General features: G+C 39.0%; 1 protein-coding gene across 3 annotated transcripts in view; it reads right to left on the minus strand.

Annotated features, from left to right (window-relative positions):
• Positions 1-8,194: 8,194 nt before the first annotated feature.
• The window catches only part of fgf12a (fibroblast growth factor 12a), a 28,615-nt gene continuing 16,627 nt past the window's right edge, over positions 8,195-20,182 (minus strand). For all 3 annotated transcript variants that reach the window (XM_005912832.3, XM_005912830.3, XM_005912831.3), the window contains 2 exons: positions 12,075-12,273; positions 8,195-11,147 (listed from right to left, as the gene is read on the minus strand). In XM_005912832.3, the coding sequence (XP_005912894.1) occupies positions 11,032-11,147; positions 12,075-12,273 (315 nt within the window). In that variant the 3' untranslated portion in view covers positions 8,195-11,031. The remainder of the gene's footprint in view (positions 11,148-12,074; positions 12,274-20,182) is intronic.

A 20,182-nucleotide genomic window follows, 5' to 3' on the forward strand; every position in this document is an offset into this window, starting at 1 on the left:
TCACTACAGCGATGTCCCCAAAGGAGCAGTCATTCAAGCTCACTATCACCATAATTAAAAGTTCCAAAATCTGGATACGAAACAGATCAGCGATTCCCCTAAATGCTACTGTATTCAAAATCCTGTGGTTTTTCTGGCACACATATATTCCAAGATATTGATTGCTGAGAGTCATAAATAAATATGGTGGTTGCATAAGAAACCCAGCCAGCACAAGTAAGAGACAAAGAAGAGCTGTGACCTTTTATGTAAAGCAAATATTTGATTAAAACAAAACAAAACAAATATGTTACATATTTGTGGATATTTTGGAACCAAATCTGAGCTTAAAGGTTTCAAAACATCTGAAACTCCTAATATATTATGCAAAACTCCTTGAATGCCACCTTGAATTATACAAATCTTCTGGTACAGACAGTTGTCAGTGAGGATAGAAACGCTTGTGCTGCTCTGTAGCCTTCTTAACAGGATTATTCTGCTTCTGACAGTGCACTTTCTAATTGTTTAGCCAGCTATATCAAGCTTTTACACCTCTATAATTGGGTTAGGATTGCGACTTGTTGAAAGGTTGATGCACTTCAAGGTTATCGCCCATTTTAGAAGGACACATCCTTGCACTTTTCTCTGCGCAACTCACATAGGCTAAAAAGACATCTGCCCATATTTTAAAAGGTTAGATCTTGATGGGAGAATAGTTACGCAAACGTATAACAGATTTAGGTTGCAAAGAGTATTCCAGTTTGGACTGTATACTTGCAAAGAAGATAGATGGGATAATCCTGTGAGTGATGACTTTACTTAGAAGACATCCTTACATTTTCTATCCACACAATACAGCTGTAAATTTGAATCATGTGCCAATGCAAAATCATTATAACCCATGACAAACACATCTTCAGATGTAATACAGTTAAATAGAGCAGAAATCTCATTAAAGACAGCTTGAGTTTATAAGTGTCCAACGGTTGTTTTCTTCTGGTATGTTAGAAGTGCTAGTTTTTACCTCCATGAAATTAGATTGGATTAAAGATCATAGTTTTGTTTAAATTTAGATTTAATATTTTCTCTCCCTTAACCTAGGTGATCAACAATAGCTTGGACCATTTCAAAATGTTTCGTTCCACAGAAATCAAGTAAGAAACAGGCTATAACAGGCTTGATTTGTGAGTTTTTTTCTGGAAATCCTGGGTGTCCTGCTAATTACCATCTCAGTCAAGTGCAAGACATATTAAAACAGATGAATCAGGGCATGCTAAATGAGGCTAAGATCAGTTGTAATATTGTGTAACACTACTGTGGTATTTCATTATATATTTGCAGTCTATATACAGCTGAATGAATCTAGCACTGGCTTGTTAGTACCCTGCAAACATCAGTGACTTTTAAGTGAGACTATATGGGTGGCTAAGTTTATTACTTCAGGCATTTCATGCAACAGTTTTACTTAAGTCATTCTGTCAAACAGCTAAATAAACCCTTTGAAATGGTATTGCTGTGACAAGCATTACTGAGTCACATTGCTGACATTTTGACTCTTCTCCTTCAAGCTGAAGTTATACTTATCACATAAATTTCAACTGTGGCCACAGTGGCTGGTGTACGAGAGTTACACAGTCTTCCTTGTGGTAGAATTAATTTCATTATTCGAGGTAACCTGTGCACACTGTAATGCAGTAAATGCCTCGGCTATTTTTGAGATGTGGACACTTCAGCCTCTCATTCGTGCTTTAGAAATGATTGACCTTGATCCTTTATACCTGTACTGTTTAATGTACCACAGACAGTCTGGCACTGAATATTTAATGATCAGTAAATGAGCAGTCGAGGTGTGAGTGCTGCTCCAAAGCCCTGTTTGTTCCGACTGTGGAAAGAGGCATCTAAATGAGCTCTGAAGACAACTGGAAAACTGGGCAAGCTTCCTCAATGATGCTGCACCACCGACCTGTAGACTTGTAGTGTTTTGATTGATTATGCATGTGCTATATGTCCTCTTTTCTGCAACATTGTTTCCACTCAAGCAGAAGAGGCTGTTCTTCTCATTGTTAGAGTCATTAAAATTCAGAATGTAATAAAGGTCAGCACCACATTTGATGTTTCCCAGTGATATTCATGGTAGGCCAGCAAAGCAATAAACCAGACACCCATTCATCTTCTATTTCCTACAACTTTAACACCATTGTCACCATTGACGTATACCAGTACTTTTCTCTTAAGTAGTGCATAATTTGAATGTGAAATTGCAACGACTTTGAATATCTCATCATTTACAGTGCATAATACCATCAAAATCTTCAGAGAATTTGGATAAATCACTGTGCACAAGGGACTAGAGTGAAAACAGTTTACTGTGTTATCCACAAATGCTGGTTAAAGCTCTCTGTGAACAAAACTCATTTAAAATGGACTGAGGCAAAATGAAAAACTGTTCTGTGGTCAAAAAAATTTACATTTCAAATTATTTTCTGAAAATATGAACACCGTGTCCTCCTGACTAAAGAGGAGAGGGTTCATCCAGCTTGTTTTCAGCTCTCAGTTTAAAAGCCTGCATCTGTGATGGGACAGAGGTGCACCAGTGACTAAGAAATTGGCAGCTTGCACATCTGGAATGGCACCATCAATGCTGAAAGCTATATACAGGTTTATAGGAACATATGCTCCCACCCAGATAAGGTTGTTTTTTAGGGAATGCTTTGCATGTTTCACCAAGACAAGTTGAAACCGCATACTGCATCCATTACAACAGCATGGCTTCATAATAGAAGATTCGAGATGCGCATTGTCCTTCCTACAGTCCAGACATTTCACTAACTGAAAACATTTGGCACATGGTGAAATGAAATGTGTGACAAAGTATGTGACTGTTATGCAGCTATACAGCAGGGCAAACATGACCATGTCCCCACTTGTTAGCAAAATTTTACCAAAATTCAAAATCACCTAGTATATTTGCATGAAATGGTACATTTTGTCATGTTTTTTGATCTTCTACTGTCAATAAAAATGAAGATTAGTGAGGGATTCAGTTCTTATTTACGGTTTTACGCTTTTATAGAATTAGGGTTGTAAAGTGGAGCCTACTTGATGAGAATTACCTGAACTCATAAATCACAAACAGGTAAATACTGCATAGGGAACACAAAGAGAAAAGAGATAAAGAGAATCGATGCAGCGTTCTGAGAAGGAAGGCCTGATTGAGGAAACTTATCAAACAGGATAGAGGGGTAGACAGGGAATAGAGCTTAAGAAAGTGAGAAAGCAGAGGAAAAGAGGAAGCTAGAGTGCAAAGTGGATGAGCATAGGGATGAGAGAGAAAATTATTAAAATAACAGCGTTGAAGCATAACTGCAGTCAAAGCTTGGCTTGGTATCCTTTCTGTCCCCGGGCAATTGGGATTCAGCAGAACAGCTCTCCTCTGTAACAGGATCCACTGTCAGCACATTAACATGCTCATGCGGCAGAGCTCCTTCAGTAAAGTTTTTTTTTAAAAGTAGTCAAGTAAGAGTATGCGAGAGAGCAAAAAAAAAAAAAGATACGTGGGCAGCTGTGGGTGGGCAGCTGGGTGAGTGAATTTATAATGCGTGTAGGAGTATGTGTACAATGTGCATGAACTTTTATGTGTATTCTGCCTTTTATGAGCATGCCTGCCTGTGGTAATCCCTCTGGTCTTCATCCAGCAAACTGAGAAGCCAAAAGCAGAGCATCCCAGAAACAGTGAGACGTGGAAAAGTAAAGTTAAAGTGACTTTAAATCTCTTTTTAATCATCTTGTTAAAGTGGACTGCCTAACAAGGTGCAGAAGTAGAGACCTGAAGAGTTGAATTCAGTCTTTTCAGTCTTTTTAACCATCAGAGCTCCTTTCATTCAAATGTTCATATCAGACAATTGGATAAAACATACTGAGCTGGCTGGATCAAAGGAGCATCACTGAGCTTTAATTGAACACAGAGTAATTATTTTTAATGAGCAGAGCTGAACATCCCACTTCTGACTAGGAGTTTCCTGTCCCAGAGGCATAGGCACATATCAAAACAACAGGACAAAAGCAGGTACACACAGATGAAACAGCAATGCTTTCAGTTTGCAAAAGAAAAACAGTACAAAACTAGCCGAGTTCCTTATTTGATGCTTAGCTTTACGGCAATGTACAAAGTCCAAACAACAGTTGTGAGCAGAACCTAATTACACATCAAATGTAAATTGTGGAATTTTGAATAGTTTGAAATGTTGTGAAAACGTCTGAAGCTCCACCAGTAAAACGATTTGTCTGCTATGATGCTGAAGATCATCTCGCTGTAACTGGTTGTCATTACATATATGTCTACACGGTGGATCTCCGTTTTCTCATCGCCATGGTGACAGTGCAACCTGTGTTAAAAATCTGTCAAGTAAGGCTTTAAAGTGAGTGGAAAATGGTTAAGACTTAGGGTAAGTGTGAGGGTAAGTCTTCTACTTCAGATCGCATTACAGTAGAGGTCCTCACCAGTGTTGGGGTCATTTTTCAAGAAAATGTATGTATTACACATTACTTATTACTTTTTTTTTAAGTAGTGCATTAATTAATTTGTTACACTACTTGTTACACTACTTGCTACATTATTTTCACCTTACTCTATAAAATACTTATACAATCTTTCTTTTACTTTTTACTTATGAACACAAAAGTGAAGGTAAAATAAAAAAGAAAAGACACTTTTGTTGCTTATTGAGTCTGGCTGCTGGGGTGGGGTCAGCATGCACTCAGCTTTAACCTCACTCTGAGTTTTGGCTAGTTTTGTGTTAGCATGCTCTCTGTGCAGATGCTTGCAAAGAGTCTTAGTTATCTTAGCAGTATAAAGCTGTTGCTTCTGTCCTGGATGCAGTTTCTACTTTATCATCCAACTCTTGTCCTTCTGTGAAATAAAAATAAAAGTAATGTCAAGTTTGCCACTTATCAAAAAAGCAGTATCACTGTTCCGCAGGGTAATGCCTTACTTTGTAAGGCTTTAATGCCTGTAACATTTTGTAATGCACTGACAGTTAGACCATAGTGTACAAATTTATGATTCACGACCACACGAATGTCAAAAAACATAATGACCAAGCTTCTGCTGCATTTGACCAAATAGAGTATATTTTTACAAACTAGAGGACCAGCTCTTGTCATCAGCTCTTGACAGCGCCATGTGTATGATTTTTTGTTTGTTTGTTTATTCTCAAATCTTTGTTAATTTTCTAAAAAACATTCTAGGCATCTTATTTGTCCTTTTTTTTAAAAATCCAGATATATGCAAGACTTTGAGTTTTTTTTAGTTTTCCTTGAGTTTTTATTTTGTTATTGAAATGTGTTCATAATCTATAGATACCTTTAGGCACACCCTAGTCCTCATACATTATCCAGGTATCGTGTGTTCGTGCTTTTGTTTAGTTTTGGAGGGTTTTTTTTCTTGTTTTGAGTTTGCTTTTGTTATTCGTTTATCCTTTTAGTGTGTAGCAGCCATCCAATCTAGATAAATAGCCAAAACAAGCCGGAGTGCTGTTTTATCCTGCCCCGAAGCAACCATCTTGGATGCTTTCCAGAAGAAAGAGTGAGTCCTGCTAATGTCATCCCTTATTGCTACCCAAGTAAAATAGATTTTTAGCATGAATCGGTAGCCCAGTTCTAATAACGTCTTATCAGCTGTCACCATTTCACAAAACTCCAGCCTGCTTGGTTGTCCTTTGGCTTAGTTCTAGCAAACATGAGCGTGCTAATCTGACAAACACAATATATCAGCTAACTAGCATATTAGCATTGTTACTGCGCAAATGTTAGCATGCTAACATCAAGCGCTTTTTCACAGCTGTGTATAAAAGTTTCAACATTGCCCTGCACTGGTGTTTCACAGAGCTTTAGACAATTTTATGATCTTTTTTTATGTCATTTATTTCACTGTGGAATGACAGTGTTGGCTCTCCACTGCAGGTAATGTCTGTGCTTTTCTTCCACGGTTCTCCTTTCTTGTTGTTCCTCACTTGTCTGCTGTGGTATTACTTTTAAAGCTCCTGCTATTATGTCAGTATTTACTAACACATTCTCAATGAATCTAGTAAGAAAAGCTCCCAAGTGAAACTTAACCTCACAGTTTTCTTTTACCCCTTTGGGCAGACACTAAAACATTGTGGCTAAAATGCTCCATGGCTATGTAATGTGCCTTTGAAAGCAAGGTTATATTGATTTAGGCATATTTCATGTGAGAAAATCACAATGTGAGGCTTAACCTCCAAAATAATATTTGGGGGTCGCTAGATTTATTTTTAAAAAGGGTCAAAACTGATATTAATACAATACTGAGTCACTTGTAATTTTTGTTTTGAAGCTGCAAAGTTCCTAGTCTGTTCTGTAGGATATGTGTGAAGGTGGCCTCGCCCACACAAGAAAGGAGATAGGGTGGGAGAACACATGGCAGAGGTCAGTTTTAACAGAGATGGGTAGAATGGCCTTCGAGCTGTTTACAGCTCTTGGCTGTCCTATGTGTATCCAAACAGATGACTCTGTTTAGACTGCTAACACCCACAGATGTCTAAGTAGCTGACCTTGACTTGTTTCTACTCTTTGTGAACATTGATTACAAAGGTACAGTATGTACTGCTATGAGGATGTCGTATCTCTTGCCATAAAATGTGTGACTATTGACGTTTCTCTCTATTATTGTAGGGTCTTTATGTTACAATATAAAGCTTATTTTGGGGGGGAGGGGATAGCCAGGTCATTAGCAATAAAATTATATTTTGTTCCAAAACACTTTTGACAACAAATTTGTTTCTCACACTATTGTGAGAATGTCAGCCATTTATTCTGACTATGTCCTCCACCAGCTGGCTTTTTTGTTGTTTTTGTTGTCAAACTTCAAACTTTGAAGATCCCCAGACTTTTTCTCTAGTGCCCCCATGAGGTATGGTCTTAACATGTAATTCTGTTTAGAGATCTACTCCCCATTTAGTCAAAATTATAACTTTAAAGTTGCATTTTTGGTACATTAATTGGTTGATACTATTTAACACATACTAGCAGGAAAAAGGCAGCACGGTGGCACAGTGGTTAGCACTGGACCTGAGTTTGATTCCACCAGCAGTGTCTTTCTGTGTGGAATTTGCATGTTCTCCCTGTGTTTGCGTGGGTTCTCCCCAGGTACTCCGGCTTCCTCCCACAGTCCAAAGACATGCACTTTGTGGGGATAGGTTAATTGAAAACATTTAAAATCGAAATTGCCCATATGTGGATGTGAGTGCGAATGGTTGTCTGTCCCTGTGTGTTAGACTGGTGACCTGTCCAGGGTGTGCCCTGCCTCTTGCCCTATGACAGCTGGGATAGCTGCCATCCTGAAAAGGATAAGCGGAAGCAAATGGATTGATAGCAGGAAAAAGCCCTAAGCATCAGTACGTTGCCATTAGGAACCTAATATTTGCATCAGCATTAACTTTATGTACTTCTGTACCTAAGCACAGCCTCACAGAGACTTTTTAAATTACTGCATTGGCTTTCTTTGAAATTAAGAAAACTCTGAAGTAAAGCTGCAACAGTGGTGCATTAAAAAATTACAACTAGAAGTCTATGAGATTTCATATTTGCAAAAGTGGATTTCTTAAATGCAAAAAACAGAATAATGCAGCATGTCTTTCCCTCAACTCCCTTCTCTCTTTTTGTTGCTTCTCATCTTTTTCCATGTCATTTTTGGTACATATTGTCCCTGAGGTTGCATGCCTGCACTCTTCTCAGCTGTGTACTGTAAGTGAAGGAAAAACCAAAATAGAAGAGAACAAAATACCCCCCCATACCCTGTAGTCTTGTGCTGCAGCCATCATGCAGGAGAGAATACAAGCCACGTCCTGAAAGTCAGGGGAGCCTTCATCCTCCTCCTCCTCATTCTCCTTGCAGACATGGAAGGTCTGTTTCCATGACAACGTGAGAATTAAGGGCGAAAGAGCGCCATCCCAAAATGACATATCGGATTTAGAGGCTAGGTAGAGCATAAATCACTTCTGTGAACGATAGAGGAAACTGATTTGAATTGAATGTGAATCCCATTAAATAAAAAATGACACATTGATCGATTCAGTTTTGTCTGCTTATTATCCTAATTATGTTCCTGTTACAAAGAGTGACATAAGTTTGAAAAAAGATAATTCAGTCATGATCAACAACACATTCAATGAATCAGTCACTGTATAGCTGAGAGTTTTTGATAACATAGTCTTTATTCTTAAACAATCACTAACTTCATTCTGTTTTTTATATAATCAATGCATATTTTTTGTCATCTCAGAATTCATAATGCATATATGAGCATGTTCCAATGCAGTGAATCATCTGCAAACATAAAAATATTAAAATAATAGTTATTATCTCATACAATCAAAGCCTTTATTAACCCCTTTCACACATCAAGAAACCCACAAAAAAGTGCTTTGCTTTACTGCTTTCTCACATTAGCTATTTTTGACTCCATGTATTCATTCCTGTCTCAGATCCTTTCATTCATCTGTCAAGAGTTGACCTTCAGTACACTTAACTTCATGCATTGCTTTAAGTCCACACATGTGTCATATGCACCAGTATAAACCTCTGTATAAAGATACTTGTATGCTGGTCTTGCCTGCTGACTTTCAGTGTCATGTCTAATATACTGTATGTATCACTGTTATTCAGTAGGTACTGTGGAAGTTGAACTAATCTACTGTTAGCTCTTACAGGTAACTTGCATCAGCTGCGGACCCGGGTCCAAGATGGAAGACTTTCCTAGATCCATAATGATGCCTATGCCACTGTAGTTTGCTGCGTGCAGCTGAATGTGTGCTATTTACTGTACATATCACCAAATTAGCAACCGGTTTCTAACCAGATGTAGGAGAGATGTATGAGCTCTCGCTAAAATACTGATCAAACTATTGCATAAAACATTTTGGACATATGCTCCCAAAAATCTAAAGACATTCCTCTTGGATCCCGCCTCAAACTTAAACCAAACTTACATCAACTTCTACAGTCATGCGATGGTCATGCTTGATCTCAACCGTTTCCCCTTTTCAGCTTTCCTAACTTGGCTAGGCTTAGCTGTACGTCATCTTTAATAATAGTAAAAAAGAAATAACACTATTAACCCCAATCCAAACACCACATTGGTGCCAGTCTTTGTGCAACTAGTGCTGGACAGTGGACATCCAGCCTCTACGTCTGGCCCATTCACTGCACAACTGTAGGACTTCCTGAGTTAGACAAACTAATTGGGGTTTAGAAATAAGCTCAGCAGCGTACACAGCGTATGTGGTGTCCCAGTCAACTCAACTCGTTTATACAGCCCTGTCAATCTGTTGATTTATGAAAGAGAGAGACTTTCCTCCACAATGCAGCAAGTGGCTCATTTCATTGGTCACAAAACCAGTGGGAATAGAGATGGCATGCGTTACCATTTCAGAAAATCCCACTGAGACGGTAAGACATCCTCCTCGAATCTGGCCAAATCCATATGTACTGGTTCCTCAATGAAACATTTGGCTTCCATTGTGATGGCAAAGTTTGAATGATTGTGACCTTACAATTTTTGAACAAATTTTCAACATGTTAGGTCAGTGATTTATTAAACAGTCAGGCACCCTGTCCACCAGTGTTGAAAAAGTCTCTGGTCATTTCACAACAGAATAATAGAAATAGTAGAACTTTCTGGAAATTAGTCAACGCAACCCTTCACGGCCGGGCTTGCCAAAAAAATTGCCACTTCTTTTCTTTCTGCGTAGAAAAACTGCAGAAGTCTTTAATCAAAGGTTATTTCATGTTTAGTCCGTATAGTTCAAAAGCACGACTACTGTTACATAGTTATATTTTGAGTTGTTGTTATAGCTAACAGCAGAAAAAGGGGTCTGTGGTTCTCGAGGTGCAAATGCGTAGTGACCGTTTTTGGCCATGGCTCGTAGTGCTGATGTTGGTCATTGCCATCCTCTCAGCTTTTGGAGAGAATATTATTCTTTGTCATTTTTGACAAGTTTGGACATCTCTTTGTTTATAACCTAATGCTCATTTTAAGTGATGAGATAATACAGAAACTGTATCAAAACAGGTTTTCACTCGTTTCCAACTTTTAATGCCTCATACAACTTTCTTTGTCTTTTCTACTGACAAACACACCAACCGTGGAGATGTATTGTCAGTGTTTTATTGTTTTTGTTTTTTTTTTCATTTAGAGACATACTAGACTGCACTCTGTTATATTGCTTGTATCGGTCCCAGGGCAACATATGGAAGTTTGTGTCCTATAGTCACATTAGTCTAACTTACAATACACACCTGAGTAAATTACATCCCACCCTAAGCACTCTGTTCCCATTGAAGTCCAGCAAAGAGAACTATCAATATATTTAGTCTTACCCTCACACCAGTGCAAGTGGTGTGACAGTGCATTCAAGATCAAACTGTGAGAGAAAAAAAACACATAAGGGTAATAAAAAAAAGTATTTTGTCTCAAAAACAAAAAGCTAGTAAATAAGATGATCGAGCAACAGACTAGTAATAATGATTATAATGAAGATGGTATAGTTATTATTGAAAACAACACAATAAAGCATATGAGAATGCAATAGCATGTAGAAAAAAATCAATGTACGAAAAGTGAACATGTATTAAAGCTTGTTTTTCACAGCATAAATCGAAAATGACAGATACTTGTATTTACGTGAAGGGAGACCACCATTTCTTTGTTTATCACAGCTTTTTTATACTTTTTTGCATAAAATGGTTGGTCAAGTCCTGATTGAAAATGACTTCTCCATATATATATATATATATATATATAGTCTTTTTCATATTAATTCATCTAAAAGGTTTTCACAGGCAAGACATCAGTTTTTGTTTTCGTTGTCTTGGGTGTACAGTAATAGCTCCTCGTTGTCATCATAAACCCCTCTGTTTGTCACGGGCCATGGTGGTGCGTACATTGGGAGGGACGGGTGAAGTTTCCTTTGGCCCCTTCCCTTCATTCAGGATGAGGCCTCTCCCCCCTGCTGGAAGCCCCTCCCTCAGATGCTATGTGGAGTCCTGATTGACAGCTTTCCCTCCATTCATGGTGGGAGTCCCTGAGCTCTTCCTGGAGCGGTGCTTGTCCTCTATCTCATGCAGTGATGGCTCCCTGTACATACAAACTGTGGAAAAGATGGAAAGCCAAGGAAAGGGATGGAAACAAGAGGAGCGGAGTGGAGAGTAGATTGAAGAGATGGATGTGCAGACAGAGACAAGGTCAGGTGTGAGGCTGGGACAATTATACCAGGCTGAGAGGGAGAAGACAGGGGAATTAGGCCATGTCTGCACTTTTTTATCACATTGCTTGACAAGTTATTACAACAATATCTATGTGATATTTTAACAAAGCTCCCACAAAAGATATGTAAACTACTGGGGCACTGAAAGTGAATCACTTGCCAAGTCCAAAGTCCTGCTTCACACTTGTGAGAAACTGTGCCTGAATGTGCAACAAAATTTTAAGGATTCCCCCTTTGCCCGTACACTGCTCTACTAAGCTTCATCGAAAATGAGATAGTTAATCTTGCTGACAAATAACAAAGCAAGAGCAAAATAAATGCTCAAAATGATAAATCCCTTTAGAAGCCAGGTTTGGAGAATGGGAATGCAATGCAAATGATTTCATTTTGCTCCCTCATAAAGCTTGAAGAATACCAAGGATTGTTTGAGCTAAAACAGCGAATGTCAATATCATTTACCTTTAGGTGTGTCAAAAGGATTTGCTAAGTTTAAAAAAAGAACATTGATTTTTTTCATTTCCCATGATGCACCTATACTATGTTTCATTAGTTTCTCCCTCCTCCTTAATGCCAACGTATTAACAAACCGAACAGTTCCAGCTGGTAATGAAGGTCCTCCAAAGCCAGATAAGACATTATCTGGTTTCAAAGGCTAATTAGAGCTGGTGGATCGCTGCTTTAACCACCAGTGTTGCACGATAATACTAGTGTACGTGATGGGAAGTGCATGCATTACAAAAAAAAAATGAAATCAAAAAGAAATAACATTAAAGCTGTACCAAAAATGTGCTTCTACAAGCTTTATGATACCTTCAATTGGCCTGGGAACAAAGTGCGATGAGGGCTTAGTCTTCTTGACCCGGTTGCCCTTCATTACTTGTCCCTCCTTGGTGAGACCAAGGAACCAGGCCCGACCTGACTCCTGCTGTCGGTACACAGTGGACGAGTAGATCACATAGTAGTTCTCAAAAACTGACTCCTTGAACTTACACTCTGGGGTGAACACCTCCTGCAAAAAGATTGAGTGAAGGAAGGTAAAAATGTTATAGATATTTGTCAGTGCAAACAGAAAATACATTTTCACCCACATGAAAGCTGAAAGCAGCAAAATAAAAAAAGAACTCATGACCAGTATGTGAAAGTTGCCAAGGTCGGTAAACATCCAGTAAACACACACACACACACACACACACACACACACACACACACACACACACACACACACACACACACACACACACACACACAGGAGACTAATGAGAACGATAGTCTTATTAGAATAATGTGACAATGGAAGATTTCTATCTCTTGGTTTCATTATCAAAGTAAGTCAAGGAGAGAGGCAAGGGGACTCACAGTAATGACTGGAAAACTGGAAAGAACCAGATACTGGATACACTGCCATGCCTGAGTGCGATGCCAGATTATTGCCATGACAGTGCAAGACAGGAAACAATGCTCTTGACTTTGTAACCCATTCCAGATGTACAGTAAAGATGCACAGTCATTTGTCACCTTTGGCAATCGTGTTAGAAAGGCTGGAAAATGCACAAATTTGCTTTTTCTGCACAAAATCTTTACTTATCACCACACATGTGCTGATTAATGTGTGCTGACAAGGAGGCTGCCAACCCCTCAGTCCTTGTCCCTGTTCACAACAATGTCCTCTTCGAGACTAAATTAAAATCTAATGCCAGTCAATTTGAAGGGCAGGGAAGTCGTGTGTGTGCCAAAAAAAAAAAAAAATGCAGGCAGAACAGCTGGTTTGGTAGATGTTGGGCCATCTCAGATCTCAGCTAAGCCAGACTTTGTACTATTGGTGTGTTTTTGTGTCACTGCTATATTTCATTTATTAATGTCTCCTGCAAGGTTCTGTGCCCTTTTAAGGTTGTCTGTTTGAGTGACAGCCCAATTCTGCTCCCTGCTGGAGGTGACAGTGTATGTGTAGTCCAGGTATTACTCATGTAGAGGGGACCTAAATCTGTTTATACCATCACGTTATAGGGACGTGTCTTCCTTGTGGGGACAAAAAGAAAGTCCCCATAACATAAATCAATGCATTTTATGGTTAGTGACATGCTTTAAGGTTAGGATAAGGGTAAGGCTTTGACAAACAGCGGTTATACTTAAACTCTACGTCTTCGGGAGATTAATGCATGTGTAAATGTCCTTTATGAAGTAATTGATACAAATCAGGAATAATTTAAAGCTGTTTCTGACCACATGTTTAATGTAAGTTTTATAGGTGCTTTACTTTTTAGTTCTGTTTTGCTTTACCAGCTCCCAAGGAAAGCATCTGGCATCTTTACTGTGCAGTCCAAACTGTGTTTATCAGCTAGTTGTTAACGTCATCTGGGTATCTTTTCAGCAGGTGGTATGGATTTAAAGAGTGCTAAAAATCTGTGTAGAGCTTTGTTGGTTAGTTGTTTTAAGCAGCACCTGTATATTACACACAGTCATTTGGCTGATTGTTCATGCAAAAAATAAATAAATAAATAAATAAATAAATAAAAAAAATCTGTAGCTTTAAATTAGTTTATGTCATATTCAGTACAGCTTAAAGAGTGTGTGTGTGTGTGTGTGTGTGTGTGTGTGTGTGTGTGTGTGTGTGTGTGTGTGTGTGTGGTCTCTTTTTGGATGGCACGCCGCAGTTGAGAGTAATGAGTCCCAGTGTGTATGACCTCAGTGCATTGCAGGCTGAGTAAGGGACTGAGGGAAAGTGGAGGTCACATGGTCGACAGTGTGGAAACGTCTCACTGGTCAGCAGGAGAGAGGACAAGCTCTGGCGGCGGAGTGTATCTGAATGCCTGCTGAAACGCTGTCAAACGGCAAAGATCTGGCTCGCTGTCAGGGCACTGGGGTCACGTTGTGCCTGTCTGGCTCTGTGTGTGTTTATGTGTGAATGTATGTGTTTGAGTGGGTGGGGGGCAGACAGTGATACATTACACAGCAGAAGGCTTCATCGCTACTTCATCTGTTTGGTGCTCAAATTAGGCCAAGAGCACACACACACACACACACACCCACATACATACGCACCCAAGTACTAACCTACCATTCACCATTAGCCACTTGCTTTGCTGACACACTATAAAATTCCCTCCACATTCTCCACGGCAACAATGCCCTGTGCTGTCCATGAAAAGCTGGAGCGGTTTAGAAAGCACCCTGGATGCAGTTTGGGAATGACTGGGGTGAAATGTAAGTGACTTTGAAGTCTCTAACAGAGAACCTTGTTCACGGATGACTGAGTAGAAATGCGAGGTGAAGAGATGGGGTCAGACTCTATTGTGATTAATGAGATTTTATTAATGGACATAAACCACAGAACCGCAGGGACAAAGAAAAAGCACAAAAATACACATCAACACACATTCTCAATGCCCCAAATATATGGACAACAAGTTTGCCCTGTCACTTCCTCTGCCAGGAGCTCATAATTAATTGAAGTTGTTACTGCACTGAAACAAGTTTTTAAAAAAGAGCTAACAGGCTCTGCAAGCTAATATTACAGTAATTGAAAGGATGCTTATTTATATTCCATAGCAATCTCATGGGCAAAACCAGAAGACTTGTTAGCAAAACTGGACATGTGCTTACACTGCACCTTTAGGGGTCTCAGTTTGGACCTACGGATTGATAAAAAAAAAGCTTCACCTGAGACGCTGTGAATAAACACAGCAAAACTGCTAACTGAATGCAAATATTTTGGCTGTTTCTGCATATTTTCACAACATTTTTTTTCTTTTTTAATATAAAAGCTTATCATCTGTTTTGACAGAAACAAACATCAAACTGATTTTTGAAAGGACAATAACGCACCAATACCCTTTTGAGTTTGCAATTCCTGCTTTGCACAAGGTATAAATGTAGCACTACAGCATTGAATTACCACTCATTTCGTTATATTTTGCTTCCAAGGAGCCAGACTTCCTAGCAACTTTTTTAAAGCAGTCTTGAACAATGAGTGTCATGTCCTTAAGAAATTGGGGAAAAATCCATGAAAGACCTGACACAGGAATTGAGATGCATCTGGCCTGTCAGTTGATCCATCTACTGTTTGTCAAAGTCTCATCAGAGGTGGTCTCGATGGAAAGGTGGCTGTCAAGAAGCTTCTCACAAAAAACAGTAACAAAAGGCTAAGGTATACCAAATCGGCATCAATATGCATGGAGAAGGTCAAAAGAGAAGTACACCAGTGAGTGTCTACAGCCAATCTGTGATCTGTGGTTTTGGGTGGTGCTTGTTAAAATTGGTGGAATTATAAACACAGAAAAGAACTGTCAAATTTTGACCGACAATGCAACACCATCTGAAAAGAATCTGATTGGAAACTGCTTTAGTTTTAAACAATGATTCCAAACACACTGCCAATACAGTAAAAATGAATAGAAGGAGGCCCGGAAGCTGGACTTCAACATTCTTGAAGCAATGTGGGATCACCTTGACAGAGAATTGAGCAAAAGACAGCCAACAACCTTTGAAAAATCTTTAAATGTGCGCTTGTGTGTTACCTCAAAATAACTAAATTGTGACCTTCTTATAGAAAATCATAGAAAAATAAAGAAATAAAAACCCCTCTATCGCTGAAGTCTTCAAAAACTCCACAGAGAACTTTAAAGACCAATGCTGCTATTTTCACATCATCCTTGATTTTTTGGACATGATAGTGTTACTCACATCATGTTTATCTAGATTTCGGGTTATCTTAACTTTAATACCAGCTGCAAAACCAGCAAAACAACCTCCTACCCATCACCACCTCTGGTGGTTCTGCACCTCTGTCCAGATAAGTGTGAGGTAACGTGTGTGTTTGGGGCTTATGAAAGATGTGAGTGCCAATGTATGGAATGTAAAATGAAACTCGAAGAATGAGAACAAGATGTAATGGATTGCCAAACTGGGTTGCCAAAAGAACTGAGCTGAATGCATCCTGAATCTAAATCAGCTGCTGGCTCCATCACAGGAGGGAGGCAACTCTCTGGCTCTGCTTTGAGGAGCAGCTGCCGACAGACATCTTTTGAATTTGGATAAAGATGTGGAGGATACGGCGAGGACCTCAATTTAAACATGGGCTTGAGACACTGGTGTATCTGAGAGATCTGGGCCCTGTGACAATCCCAGCGCTGCCATGGAACTCCCGGGGAGCTTATTATTATTCTTGGAGAGATTTAGGTCTGGGATCGTCTAGACGTTACTTAAACTGAAAACTCTCTTTCTCACTTTTTTCTAATTTTCCCTCCCTCCATGCTTATCTTCTTTTCCTCTGTCTGACTCTGGAGTCAGTCACTTTGAAGCAAGGTGTTATTTTTTGTCTTTTCTCAATTTTCTCCACAGATGATGTGTTTGATTGTCTGCAATTAAATCGCACCTACTTTTTTTACCTTTGGGGGGAAGGGGGGGGGGGGAGGTGGCTGTACATGGCATTAGCATAGATTCAACACCATGAGCAGCTACATTGTTTGCACACACAGAAGCACCAGTTTAGCTCATAAAGTAATCAAGTAGAATGACAAACTACCAAACCTTCATCAATTTTCTATTGAGCCATTTATCTAAAAACAAAACAGTGTGCGATTTACAATTTTTTTGCAACATAAATTAACATATTTAGATAGATAGATACTGTAGACGGTAGCAGTGGTTACTGTTGTGCAGCAAAGTAGGTCATATTGAGTGTTATAAATAATGGAAGGGAACTCTTCATTGTAGATGTTCAGCCCCCACGCACTTTATCACTAAACACTCCACATAAGCACCATCACCCAGCTCACCCTCAGCTACATCAGCTTCCAATCCTCATCAGCAAGCTCTGCAAGCAAGAAAAACCAGGCAGCATATATGTAACGACTTAACTGATCAGCAGTGATAGTACTAAAAACAATGATACCTGACACCCAGATAAAAGACTGACAGAAAAGGTCCTCAAGGGTGCAGTGCAATTTCTCAGAAGCATCTCAAACAACAACAGAAGAAAGGGTTGTCGCGTTCTCTCACTAACAAGACAGCGCAAAGAAGCAGGAAGGAAAAAAGTAAAAGGGAGGCAATGTTAGAGAAGTAGGAGGATATCCCTCAGTAATTATCTCCCAAGTGGGGGGCACGGGAGAGAGCTATGTGTCTCTGCTCTCAGATGTAAGGAAGGCAAAACAAGACGACAAAACAAGCAGTGACAAACTTTATAGTTGGTGGAGTCAAAATAGTAAAATGGAAGGCTCATCTTAGAGAGGACAGGAGGACGAGAGCAAGAGTGAATAAGCGAGGATGGCTCGGAAAAACAATGAAGACCCAGACAAATAATAATAAAAGTAAATGTGACTAAGAATGAGGAATGAATGAAGGACTTACTTTATGGCCGTGGTTGCACCAAGAAAGCTCTCATAAATGCATGAATAAAGAACAGAAATGCTCCCCATAATGCCATTCCTGCAACGCTTTATTATTTATCCGCATACATAACCTGTACTGGTAAACAACAGAGGCTATATTTGCTTTTACGTAGTTTGCATGTTAATTTAATCTTTTTATGAGCCCCTCCAAGGCTTATAGGCTTATAGGCATTGGTAAGGAAATAACCAATGCTAATCGTCCATGCTTCACATCTGAGGAACCGGACCCCTTCCACATGGCTAGAAAATTCATTTAGTTTGTGGCTTTGATTAAAACGGTCCTTCGACTGCTACAGCAGAAACATCCTAACCTCTAATTAAAAATTACTCTAGCTGTTTTAGAAGGCTCAAAGAGTTGATCCTGCATCCGAAAAAAATGTGGATAAAATGATGATAAGTAAAGACAAATGTTTGTTACACCAAAAGCTGCCTCTTGACACTGAAGTACTAAATGGTTTGTAATTAATAATAATAAAGTACTCTGACACAAATGATGATTTTATAAAGAGCGGGTTTGTGTGGGGGTCATTCAGCATCCCCAACTTGAGTCAATTTGATAAATTAAAAGATTGCTGTCTGGGCAGGATTAAACTTTAATTAGACATAGATAGGTGGGAGGAGAATTATTATAAGCTTCACAGTAGGACTGAGAGATGTGCACTTGTTTATGAGCCTTTGGTTATGAATGAATCTGTCTACTGGGTGAGTCATAAAACCATGCGCATTTACTGTATGTCCTTCTCTGAACTTGTGAGTGCCTCATACATCTGTCTAGGCACTGAGTTGTGTTCAAGTTTTACTGAGTAAAAACTGCTTGTCATTCTGAAATAACGATGGTAAATTGAGCTAATTTTTCAGTTATTCAAGAGCACATTTAAAAAAAACAAACAACCAAAAGAAAGACATCGCGTCCACCATTCATCTTCTCAACTCAAACTTTTCCCCTTGTCACCCTAACAGTAAAGCGGCGCCCTTATCAATAAATGTAAGCTGCAAGTTAGCAGACACAGGCTTCACTGTGTCCTTCAAGTATTTTATGAGTATTTTAAGAGAGAAAAAGTTTGATGGGCAGTCTGTGAATTCCAGCTCTCGCCAGTCATTTATCATGGCTGTCTGGCAATCACACAGCAATCACCAAGTCCCTCAGCAGAGGTTTGGGAGTGATGCAGCCCTCCCATCGGCTTCTTTCTTCAGTAGCACTATCCTCTGCTAAGACTAGAGGTTATATAACCATCCCAACTGGGATATGTATTGCAGTTCTTTCTTGCTGTCTTACAAACACTCTCCCTCTGCAGCTCATTTTCCTAAGACATGCATGTCTTGATCTTCAATGCAGCAGCCACATCTTTTGGCTGGAGACCCCCCAACTCCCAGTGCATATATTCTACACATTTACGTTTGTAACGTTTATATGGGCAGAAATCTGTGCCATCAGAAACTGAATTTGAATAAGTTCAATTTGAATTTGAATTGCTCAGATTGAATCTGAATTGTAACTTGAATAAATGCTTTTGAAAACTGAATTTGAATTAGTCTAATTTGAAAATGAATTGATTTGCTTTGAAACTGCATTTTATCCTTTAAAAATTCAGCTCTCGAATAATTTCAGTTTCACTTCTCACCATTCGGTTTCAGTTCAAGCATACAGAGGGGGTACTCTGAGAGGGTGCAAGATGACAACTTTGGAATTCTACTAGAAACAGTCGATCATATTTGTTTGTCAAAGCTGAATTCAGGGCAAACTACGCTAAATTACCGTTTTTAGCTAACAGCTACAATAAGCATAACAGTTACTGTACGGCTATCTTTTGTTAACATGACGCTTGTTCTTATACATGTTATACATTTATTACCAACCTGAGAGTTTATCCGCTGGTCATTCGACATGACGAATGACTTCTGAAGTCTTAATTCAGCTCAAGACGCTGTAGATTCCTGTCAGTAACACTTTCGGTCCGCAGTAAAACGTAGTTCTATTAATCTGCACTTGAACCGGAACCGGATGTAAGTTCCAAAAAACTGAATTTTGGAACTGAAATTGAATTGTAGAACTGAAACCGAATGGTGAGAAGTGAAACTGAAATTATTCGAGAGCTGAATTTTTAAAGGATAAAATGCAGTTTCAAAGCAAATCAATTCATTTTCAAAATATAAAATTCAATTTCAATTTAGTGATGATCATTTTCAAACCATAAATTCAATTTCAAATTAGACTAATTCAAATTCAGTTTTCAAAAGCATTTATTCAAGTTACAATTCAGATTCAATCTGAGCAATTCAAATTCAAATTGAACTTATTCAAATTCAGTTTCTGATGGCACAGATTTCTGCCCATACGTTTACCCCAGAGTCTTTCTGTTAATATGTTAAGATTACGCTACACTTTTTTTCTCATACAAAACAAACTGAGAGCACTTCACTGAGCACTGAACTTAATATCAAATTAAATGCAAAGCATGTGAGGTGCAACAAAGGATGGGGAGGGGTTGGGAGAGATAAGTGCTGCACAGCAACACAAAGGCACATCTGAAG

The sequence above is a fragment of the Haplochromis burtoni genome, unplaced genomic scaffold, assembly GCF_018398535.1.
Source record: "Haplochromis burtoni strain Fernald_Lab_line unplaced genomic scaffold, NCSU_Asbu1 Contig_3, whole genome shotgun sequence".
Lineage (NCBI taxonomy): Eukaryota > Metazoa > Chordata > Actinopteri > Cichliformes > Cichlidae > Haplochromis > Haplochromis burtoni.